The sequence below is a fragment of the Psammomys obesus genome, unplaced genomic scaffold (genome assembly GCF_907164565.1).
Source record: "Psammomys obesus unplaced genomic scaffold, mPsaObe1.curated_primary_1811, whole genome shotgun sequence".
Classification (NCBI taxonomy): Eukaryota; Metazoa; Chordata; class Mammalia; order Rodentia; family Muridae; genus Psammomys; species Psammomys obesus.
The window spans coordinates 2,721,501-2,731,718 of NW_026596443.1; the positions used below are offsets into that span (position 1 = coordinate 2,721,501).

The 10,218-nt window shown below is 45.8% G+C and overlaps 1 protein-coding gene and 1 non-coding gene across 2 annotated transcripts in view; both read left to right on the forward strand.

Moving 5' to 3' along the window:
- Rabif (RAB interacting factor) overlaps positions 1-4,394 on the forward strand; it is an 11,305-nt gene extending 6,911 nt beyond the window's left edge. Inside the window, exon 2 of the mRNA XM_055598158.1 lies at positions 1,286-4,394. Coding sequence (XP_055454133.1) covers positions 1,286-1,531 — 246 coding nt within the window. The 3' untranslated portion in view covers positions 1,532-4,394. The remainder of the gene's footprint in view (positions 1-1,285) is intronic.
- LOC129669842 (small nucleolar RNA SNORA61) lies at positions 324-449 on the forward strand. The gene has a single exon (XR_008719092.1). It is a non-coding gene; the product is annotated as a small nucleolar RNA SNORA61 (small nucleolar RNA).
- Positions 4,395-10,218: the final 5,824 nt, after the last annotated feature.

The following is a 10,218-nucleotide window of genomic DNA, read 5'->3' on the forward strand; positions in this document are numbered from 1 at the left end:
ATAGATAGATAGATAGATAGATAGATAGATAGATAGATAGATAGATAGATAGATAGAAGATAGATACGCATTGTGGGTCTGAGATTTCCTGAGATTATGTGCACTGAATTCCAACCAACAAGGGGCCCAGCGATGCCAAGACTGTGTGCAGACCATCTTACTGTCTGTTGAGGAAGCAAAGCAGTCAGTGAGGCTGATAATACATAGTGGAGCAAGGGGGAAACTAGGTCATGTCATGCCTTGGCCTCCATGAACAGTGAAGCAGAGAAGCTAGCTGCTAAAGCGCTCCTCCCTTAAGGAGGAGCACTTAAGACTCAGAGCAAACCCTCTGGTTCCCTTTCTCATCAGGCCTTGCTGCTGAGCTTGGTGTCAAAGGAAGAAGAATACACTGAAGCTGGCCTCACGGTGATATAGTCTAGTATAGAGAATAGGGCCAGATACCAACAAGTGTGAACACTGTACAGTGGGGACAATCTGAGAGTTAAATAGATGAATGTGAAGTTCTAGGCAGCTGTAGTAATTTGTGTGTGTGAGTGCACGCACAGGCCAGCACTCACAGGCAGGAGGTGTATTTGGGGTAGGGGTGGTTTAGAGGTATGTAGTGGGTGAAGAGGCCCTTATATGTTTTTACCTACATCACAATAAGAGAAGGATTTTTCCCTTTTTTTGTTTTGTTTTGTTTTGTTTTTGAGACAGGGTTTCTCTGTGTAGCCTTAGCTGTCCTGGACTCACTTTGTAGACTAGGCTGGCCTCGAACTCACAGAGATCTGCCTGCCTCTGCCTCTGCCTCCTTGAGTGCTGGGATTACAGGTGTGCACCGCTGCACCCAGCTACAAGAAGGGAAGAAACGGGCAGGCAAAAGGACATACCTGAAAGCAGAAATGGCCACTAGTACTATGTGATTTTTATGAATATAACTGAATCAAAAAAAGAGTGTGGAAAGTGAAAATCTTAAAAAAGAACCAGGACAAGCCAAGTGTGTTGATAGCAGGGCTTTAATCCCAGCACTCAGGAGGCAGAGGCCAGTATATAGCTTTGACTTAAAGACCAACCATAACATGGAAGACTATGTCTAAATAATAATAGACATAGTAATAATAATAATCAGGGCAGGCACTGCAAGGGCGGCCAGCATCCCAGGATGTGAGCTGCTGTGATGGCTGCTGTCTTTATTTTCTCCCATTCTGGGAAGCTGCTAGGCATCAGGGTCCAGTGTAAGCAGAAATGTGTGAAGATGTGACTAGACTCAGTTGAGCTCTTCTACCCTCTGGTCTCTCCACTGCAGCTTTTCCTGCCCTCCATGAGAAAGAAGCCAGCTCTGGCCGATGGCGGCAGTGCTGATGGTGACCTCCTCCAGGAGCACTGGCTGGTCAGTGACATGTTCGTGTTTGAGAACGTGGGCTTCACCAAGGACGTGGGCAACGTCAAGTTTCTGGTCTGCGCCGACTGTGAGATTGGACCCATTGGCTGGCATTGCCTAGATGATAAGAACAGCTTCTACGTGGCCTTGGAGCGAGTTTCCCACGAGTAGCTGAGGGACGGGGGCTTGGCTCCACCCCAGCTGTAAAGCTGTCCCCACGAGAACCGACCTGGAGCCTGGTGTGTCTGCCGGGCTGGCAGTCTTCTTGGTACTGATATAACTGATGAGCACCGATGCCCTGAGCGTGCAGAGGGCCAGGCCTGCTTCTTTTAGGCCGTCAGTGCATGCCTCCCGATAGTCCTCTCTGCATCACATGTCCTAAATCCTTCCCCGTTTTCGAACATGGAAGAACATGCAAGTACTCTACAAGTGTAATGTGGTCCCTGGCCCTCCTCCTTCACACCCTCACCCAGGGCTCCCTTCTTCCTGCTCAACAAGAACAAGCAGTCATCTTAGCCACAGTGACAGGAAAAAGGATGCTCACTGGCTAATAGATGAAACGCCGCCTTCTCTCGTTCAAGAAGCCAGGGGTAATAGGGTACACAACTGTACTCTTAGCTCTTAAGGGGTGGAAGCAGGAAGATCAGGAGTTCAAGGCCATCCTCAGCTACATAGGGAATTCTAAGCCAGCCTGGGCTTAGAATAAAGCATACAAAGTATTTGAGAGTAACATCGTTGTATGTGACCTTGTAATTTATTTTTTTTTTAAAGTAGAACATTTACAAATGTCAGTATTTTACTAAGAAACACATTACTTGAGACACATTTTCAATACCATATTTGAGAGCCTTTGTTCTAGGTTTATAGTGGATTTGTCCTGAAGATGAGTGTGACCCTTCTTCCCTTGGATCTTGATCAGGTTTCTCTCTTCAGTCTCCTCCATGCTGCAGTCTGCACTGTCAGCTCTGGGGAAGCTCAACTGCAGCTGTTTACAAGGCTCTGTTGGAATCATGGTGGATGGAAGATACACAAGGGATAGGCCTGAGCCGAATCACACCTGGGCTTATTAGGAACGACTTCTTTAATGAATACTATCACCATAGGTTAAATATAGGTTGCTAAGGTCCTTGTGATTTTGGTTCACTTGGACTATACCAACCCAGAATGCAAACCCTGTCTACCGAGATGTCTATTTTTATGGGACTGGTGTCACCTTTCCTTACTAGCCAACTTAAATCTTCAACATGATCTCCAGTTGCTTGGTCATTTCTTTTCTGGAGTGACTCAGTAGCTGAAAGGGACTCTTTATAAACAGACTCAAATACTTTGCTAGCATCCCTTCCTCTGGAAGCCTAAAATTGAAATGTGGACTAGGTAGAGACCTTATTATTCCTCATAACAACACTGCTTAGGAAGTGGAGGGGGATCAGGAGTTCAGGGTAAGCCTGTACTATGTGAGATCTTGTCTCAAACAGGAACTGGAAAGATAGTTCAGCAGTTAAGAATGTTTGATGCTCTTTCAGGGGACCTAAGTTCAATTCCTAGCACCCACATTGGTTCATAGCTGCCTGTAACTCCAGTTCAAGGGGATCTGTACCTTGTGGTCTCTGAGGTTGCTTGCACATGTGTGGTGCATACAGACAAGCAGGAACATACACATACAAATAGGTAAATAAATATTTCACAAAATAAAAACAAAAGCTTGTTCCTTGGCATCTGTTTTCTGGCTGTTCTTCCCTAACTGAAGCTTTTAAGGGCTCCCTCTCTCTCTGGTTTTGGTTTTTCGAGACAAGATTTCTCTGTGTAGCCCTAGCTGTCCTGGAACTCATTCTGTAAACAAGGCTGACCTCAAATTCAGAGATCTACCTGCCTCTGCCTCCCAAGTGCTGAGATTAAAGGCTTAAGGGCTTTCTTTTAAAGTAAAGGCCTTGGGCACAATTTTGCCAGCACCCTACTCACTATCTTCCCCACTCAAGAGTCTGAATGGGCTCTAGCAGCAGAGAAGAGACCATGTTTTCCAGACAGGCAAGCACGCCTGAGTATGACAGGAAGACAGCTGAGACTGCCCTGCCTGGGTCAAAAGGAACAAAACAAACAGATGCCTGAAGGAACACAACTCGCTTCACAAGTCAAAAACCTGAACTAAACTAGGCTTTTAATTCCCACCCCCTTTTTAAATCACAGAAATAATACGTGTTCATTGTATTGTAAGAATCGGTATAAATTTCTAATTAACTCACACTTCCATCGGCCAGAGCTTGCCAGTGGTAATTCATTTATCCTTAGTGTCTTTGTATATGTATATGCAAATGTAGTTTTCTAAACAAATATGAGATCTTAATGTACTCTTTTATAACTTGTTATTTTCTGTGTTACAAAATAGGGAGCATTTTTCTTGTCAGCAGACATCCTGCCATGCACACTCTTGCTAATGTTCTATTGTGTTGCTGGCCTATAATTTCAATAATCCACTGTTGTGTTGCCTACAGTTGCTCAGAACGACGACACAACATGCAAGGGTACTGATTGTGTATTTCCATCCTTCCTTGGCTTGCATTACAGAAGTGGAATTGCAGGGTAGGCATGCTGTCAAGGCTTTGCGGTATGGACACATTCTTCAAAGCAGCCTTACCAGTGTGCCCTCCCTTCAGCAGTGTGAAAGAGCACTCATTTTCTGCTCCCTTACTAAGAACACTGGGCATTTTAATCATTTAAAAAAAAAAATGCCACTTTTCATTTTTTAAAGTATCTTATTGTTTTATTCTTATTTCTGGTAAAAATTTTCTATTCCTGCTGACTGTGTTCTTGGTTTGTTTGGGTTTTTTTAGGGGGTGGGGTGGGGGGTGCTGGTTCTTTGAGACAAGGTCTCCCTATGTAGGTTTGACTAACCTGCAACTTGCTGTATATACCAAGCTGATTTCAAACTCATTTCATTTTTTGAGAACTGCCAAACAGTATTTACCCAGCGACCAAAACACCTGAACTAGTGTTCTGCCTTCTCAGTTTGATGTGAAAGAAATAAAGTCATTTAAACAGAGAAGTCACAGTCGTCTCTGTTTTTGGGCAATACATGATTTGGGAAAACAGGAAAGCTGAGTCCTGAACGGAGGTGGTTGGCCTGAGGTCTGTCCGTGGCTGACTCATCACTTAAGAGCATCTACAGACCAGTGTCACCTCTGTCACCTTCCACTCCTCTCCTGGTACAGGTTATCAATTGCAGTTCCACTGCTCCTTGCCGTGGGTGGATAGAAGGAACCACTGGTGGCTGCTGTGAACAGAGCATCCTGCAGTTCCAAGCTGGATGTGCAGGTCCTTGGTAGGGTACCTGTGCAGCATGTACCAGTCTGGCTGTAACCCCAGCAAACAAACAAGAAAAGCCTTTCAGTTCCTACTGGGTAGAGCATCTGACTTTGCCAAAACCTATTTACTTCTACAAAATTGGCATTTCAATAAACAGAAATGGGGTGGAGAGACAGCCCAGTGACTAAGAGCACTTTCTGCTGTTGCGGAGAACCCAGGTTCAGTTCACAGCAACTATATGGCAGCTCACAACTGCCTGCAAACCAGTTCCAGAGGATCTGGCACCTTCTGGCCTCTTCTAGGATGAGGCACGAAAGTGATATAGAGACACACTTGCAGACAAAAAACATAAATTTAAAAACAAAACACAGAATCAGTTGGGTATGATGGCACATGGCCTTTAATACCAGCACTTAGGAGCCAGAGGTCAGCCTGGTCCAGACAGCAAGTGCCAGGCCAACCATACAGAGGACAGCTTGTAAGAGTTAACACCTTTCACCATGTGGGTCTTGGGGATCAAGTTGAGTCACCAGGCCTGGTGACAAATGCCTTTACCCTGAGCCATCTTGATGACCCTATCTTGACACTCTACTACTCAAGGGACAAGATATTCTTGTTCCTATGGCCCTCCCTTGATCAAACTAACTGTGGTTCTCATTTCAGTTCATAGTGTCATCTTATTGCTGTGTGGTAGAGGATCGAGAATGCACAGAGTTAAGGGGTACCCTACATGCGTCATATTAGACCTGACCTTCCAGTTCCCCGAGATTGGAAACATTTGGAATAGTTTAAATTCCTGGAGAGTTGTGTAGAAATAGAAGTTTGCACCAGCACAGGAGCTGAGATCAGTGAATGCAGATGGAGACCAGATCTGTCATACAACAGAGAGCATGGCTCAGAGGGTAAGAGCCTCCAAAGCCTGACAACGGGAGCTCGATCTGAGGGGAACCAGTTCCTGAAAGTTGGCCTCTTCACACGTACTCCCTCTCCTCCACACATACACAGAATAATAAAATTAGATTTATTCTTAAGAGGTAAGCTCTGGGCATGGCACCCACGACTTTAACCACAGCACTGTGGAGGCAGAAGCAGGCAGATCTCTGAATAAGGGGCCAGCCTTGTCTATATGGTGAGTTACAGACCAGCCAAAGCTATATAGCAAGGCCTTGTCTCAAATAATAATAATGAGAAGTATAAAACTTAAAAGTTTGGAGGCAATTTAGACAACATAACTAAATCCATAATGCCCCTAAGTGCCTTAGTTTTCACTAATCAGATGTAAACAAGTATATTAAAAAAAAGAGGGTTGTGCAATTTGCACAAATGACACTATGGACACACATTTTCAATAGTCTTAGCTGACTAGTCGGTGGGCTACAGTGACAATTCAGCAGGAAGGGAAGACATCTTTAATTGGCTGACTCAACTAGCAGGTGCATCGAGTTTGAGGAAGCAAGGACAGAATGGAGTGGATGTCATAACAGTTTATGACTTGAAGCTCTCCAACATCCATCTATCTATCTATCTATCTATCTATCTATCTATCTATCTATCTATCTATCTATCATCCTCAGTGACTACAGGTGACCTTGAATTTCTGACCCCTCTGCCTTCACCTCCGAAATGCCAGCACTGAGCCTCCCCAGCCAGAAGCTCCCTTTTCACTTATTATTATCCTTTTGAGACAACACCTCCCCATGGAGCCCAGACTGACCTCAGACTCCCCATCCTCCTGCTTCAGCGTCAAGTGTTGAGATAGCAGGCACACGCCACTACTTAGATTAGAAGCTTTCATCATCAGCATTCCCATCTTCAGTAGAATACATTTGTGATTTTTCAGTTCCCTAACTCTTGATCCATGAGCTCTCACCTTAGTCCCTCCCCACATGCCTCTGTTTCGGAACTGCCAGCCTCATTCAGCCAAACTCTTGGGAACCAAAGAATGCTTTGCAGAATTTGAACTTAACCTGCACACCCTAGACTTTAACCTCCCCGAGTCACGGGACAACAAGCACTGATGCTCAGAATCTTTCTGGAGGACACTGAATAGCTTGGCTAGCGCTGTCGGAGAGTGGTTGCAGGGATCCCAGTAGCTGGTCTGACGCCATGTTGACGTCCTGTGCTCTCAGCAGAGGCGCATTACAACTGCAGATTGTCCTCTCCCAATGCAAATCCCCTGATTTCCTGTCTCTGGCTTTCAAAACTATTAAAAAACCATTTTCTTTTTCTTTCTTTTCTTTTCCTTCCTTCCTTCCTTCCTTTCTCTCTCTCTTTCTTTCTTTTTCCTTCCTTCTTTCTTTTTCCTTCTTTCTTTCTCTCTCTCTCTCTCTCTCTCTCTCTCTCTCTCTCTCCCTCTCTCTCTCTCTTCCTTTTGTTGTTTGTTTTTGAGACAGGGTTTTTCTGTGTAGCCTTGGCTGTCCCGGACTCGCTTTGTAGACCAAGCTGGCCTCAAACTCACAGAGATCCGTCTGTCTCTTGCTCCCTGAATGCTGGGATTACAGGCACCGCCCCGGCTAGAACCGCGTTTTCAGTACTGCATTATTTTTTTCTCTAGTGCTTACTGAAGTGGCTCGTGAGCTCCGCGGTGTTAGTGGGGTAAAGCCCCACGGGAAGGACAGAACGAAGGTGTACCCCCAAAGATTGGATCTCGGCACACTCCCACGGAAGGTGTAGTTGGAGTGGAAGGCGGCCGCAGGCCTTTACAAACTGCCCAGTGACCAGCCTCGGCTACACAAAATGAGGCCACCCAATAACAGACTGAAGGACAGCACAGGCTGCAGACCTGGTCCAGAGCCACGCCTGGGGAGGTCTCTGCGTTCCCGGGGGAAGTGCCCGGTTCCCCCCGGGCGCGGGAGCCGTGATTGTGCTGTCTGAAGGAGGGGTTTGGTGAGCGAACTCGGACCCTGCGCGGCTCCGCCTCGGGGGCCGGCGGGGATCTTGAAGCCGCCTTTGCTAGTCCTCCTCACCTGGGGACCTGGAGGCGCACGCTGTGGTCTCTGGGACAGGTTTCTCCAGTTCTGAACCTGCCCACCTTGGAGCCTTTGTCTAGCCTGCGCCTCCACGGCTGGTTCACGCCCTGCAGTCCCGGAACTGCCCAGAGCTTCTGAAAGCTCCCGTGCCTGGAGAACAGTGTTCTTTGCTCTCTACTCTTTGGTGCTGAAAGACTTGAGTCCCTCTGCTAAAACTGCACGTCAGGTCCCAATAGTCCATAAGAATTTCCTGATCCTCAATTATGTACCAATTATCTGCCCTTTCCTCTTGAAGACTGTAAGGCCACCTTAGAGGAGAGTTCTGTCCCGTCTCTGTGTGGGAGGTGCTCAGCCCTGTCAAAGCAATTCTCCAAGCCAAATAGCTGGCTGGTTAGTGAGTTTCCTCCTTTCCTGTGAACCAAATGAATAACATTAGGATAGCTTTGTGGAACTTGGAAACAGTCCAATTTGCCATTAAAATATTTTCCAAAAGCACCAACATTACATCAAATTTATACATAATGTTACAAATGATCCTAGCTTTTAAAAATAGATTCTTTCAAACCATGTAACATTGTGCCAAATATTACATGCATCTAAATATGCACAAATAACTAAAACATAGCCGCACTATCTCAAATGCTTGGCAGTAAAGTGTTATATTATGCAATTTTGTGGCGCTTTGGGGCCTGAGCTGGCTGCTCTGATCCACTTCTTCCAGCCTCTGACATCCTAGGCGGATTGGTAATGCCTGTGTGAAGGCTTGGTCTGAATGTCTAGTCTGATAAAGCACAGCAAAGACCTGATCGTCCCTGTAAGGAATGAGTCCACAGGCCCTGGATACTTTTCTAATCCCTCATCTCTGCTTGGCACTTTTTGTCCAAGACAGCATGATCACAAATATTAAATGACAGTTAAAACAAGACTTTAAACAGGGTGTGACCATACTTTCGGGCAATCCCAGGACTCTGAAGACAAGGGCAGGGTTATGGAAGCAGGTCTGAGAAACTCACTGTCTAAAGCCAAACCAAACCCCTTGGTCTTCTTGTTGAAGCCTGCTCTTTGACATAGCTGTAGCCATCTTTATATTAACTTCCATTTTGTTTATAAGGTGAAATTAAGTTCAAATTTTTAATCTTTTCAACCCTGCTTCCTAGAAGCAGTTATTCATAGCTGACACTAACAGTCTCTGTCAAAGGGTCAAGCTGACCTTACATTTCAGTCCTAATTCATACTTTGTTATCTTCATACGTGGCTACACTCTGGTTGCACCCTTCTTATCTACACACCGGGCTGCACCTTGGATGTACGCCAGAAGAGCCTAAGCCCTGCCTCACTTACCTCACTTAGGACCAATCAGCTTAAAGGTTAGCTGATAACACTTCGCCTAGTTAGCCAAAAACGTAATATTGCTTTGTATGGTTGACCAAAATGTGTTACTGCCCTCCCTGTGTCTTTTGCATTTGGTTCTTTCTATAAAAACCCTGCTGTGAGAACAAGTCAATGATGTAACAGTTAGGCTCCTGAGTTCCTTTCTGTGTCCCTGGTCATGACCAGTCTTGGGGTTTTGCATTTAATAAACCACCAATATCTGGTTTGTGCGGCTGTTCTTGGATTATAACACTCTAAAATGGGTGTTGGTGTGAAGAATGAAAAGGAGGTCTGGAGAGCTGGCTCAGAGATAAAGAGTTTTGCTATGCAAGTCTGAGGGCCTGACTTCAGATCCCCTTACATGTCAGCAACCTCTACACGGTGAGGACTGGCCTGGCTAGTTTTATGGCAACTTGACACAAGCTACAGTCATCTGAAAGGAGGGAAACCCAACTGAAAAAAAAAAAAAAAAAGTCTCCATAGGATTCAGATGTAGGATAGTTTTAAATTTTTCTATATATTTTTATTCAGTTTATTTACTTTACATCCCAAAGGTACCCCCTCCCTCCTCTCCTCTCAACCCCCTTTCCACTCTTTTCTCCTTCCCCTTTACCCCAGAAAAGGGGAGCCCCTCCTCCCTGTAACAACCCTCCCCAGCTCATCAAGTCACATTAGGACTGAGCATATCCTCATCCCCTGAGGCCAGACAAGGCAGCCCTGCCAGGGGGAAGTGATCCAAAAGCAGGCAACAGAGTTCACCTGCCTCCACTCTCCAACACCCCATATAAGACCAAGCCACCCATCGACCACATATGTGGAGGAGGCCTAGGTCCAGACCATGCATGCTCCTTAGTTGATGTCTCAGTCTCTGTAGGCTTAACCCATGAGTCTGTGTTAGTTGTCTCTGTTGGTCTTCTTGTGAGTTTCCTGTCCCCTCCAGGTCCTTCCATCTTTCCTCCAACACTTCCACCGGAATCCCCGGAGCTCTGCCCCATGCTTGGCTGCAAGTCTCCATCTCCAGACTCTGTCTCCATCTGCTGCTGGCTGGTGCCTCTGTTAGAAGACAAAGTGGGGAAAATTCTGGAACTCGTTGGCACAGGAGACAACTTTCTGAACAGAACAACAACAGCACAGGCTCTCAGATCAACAACTAATAAATGGGATCTCATGAAACTGAGAAGCTTCTGTAAGTCAAAGGACACTGTTAATAAAACAAAA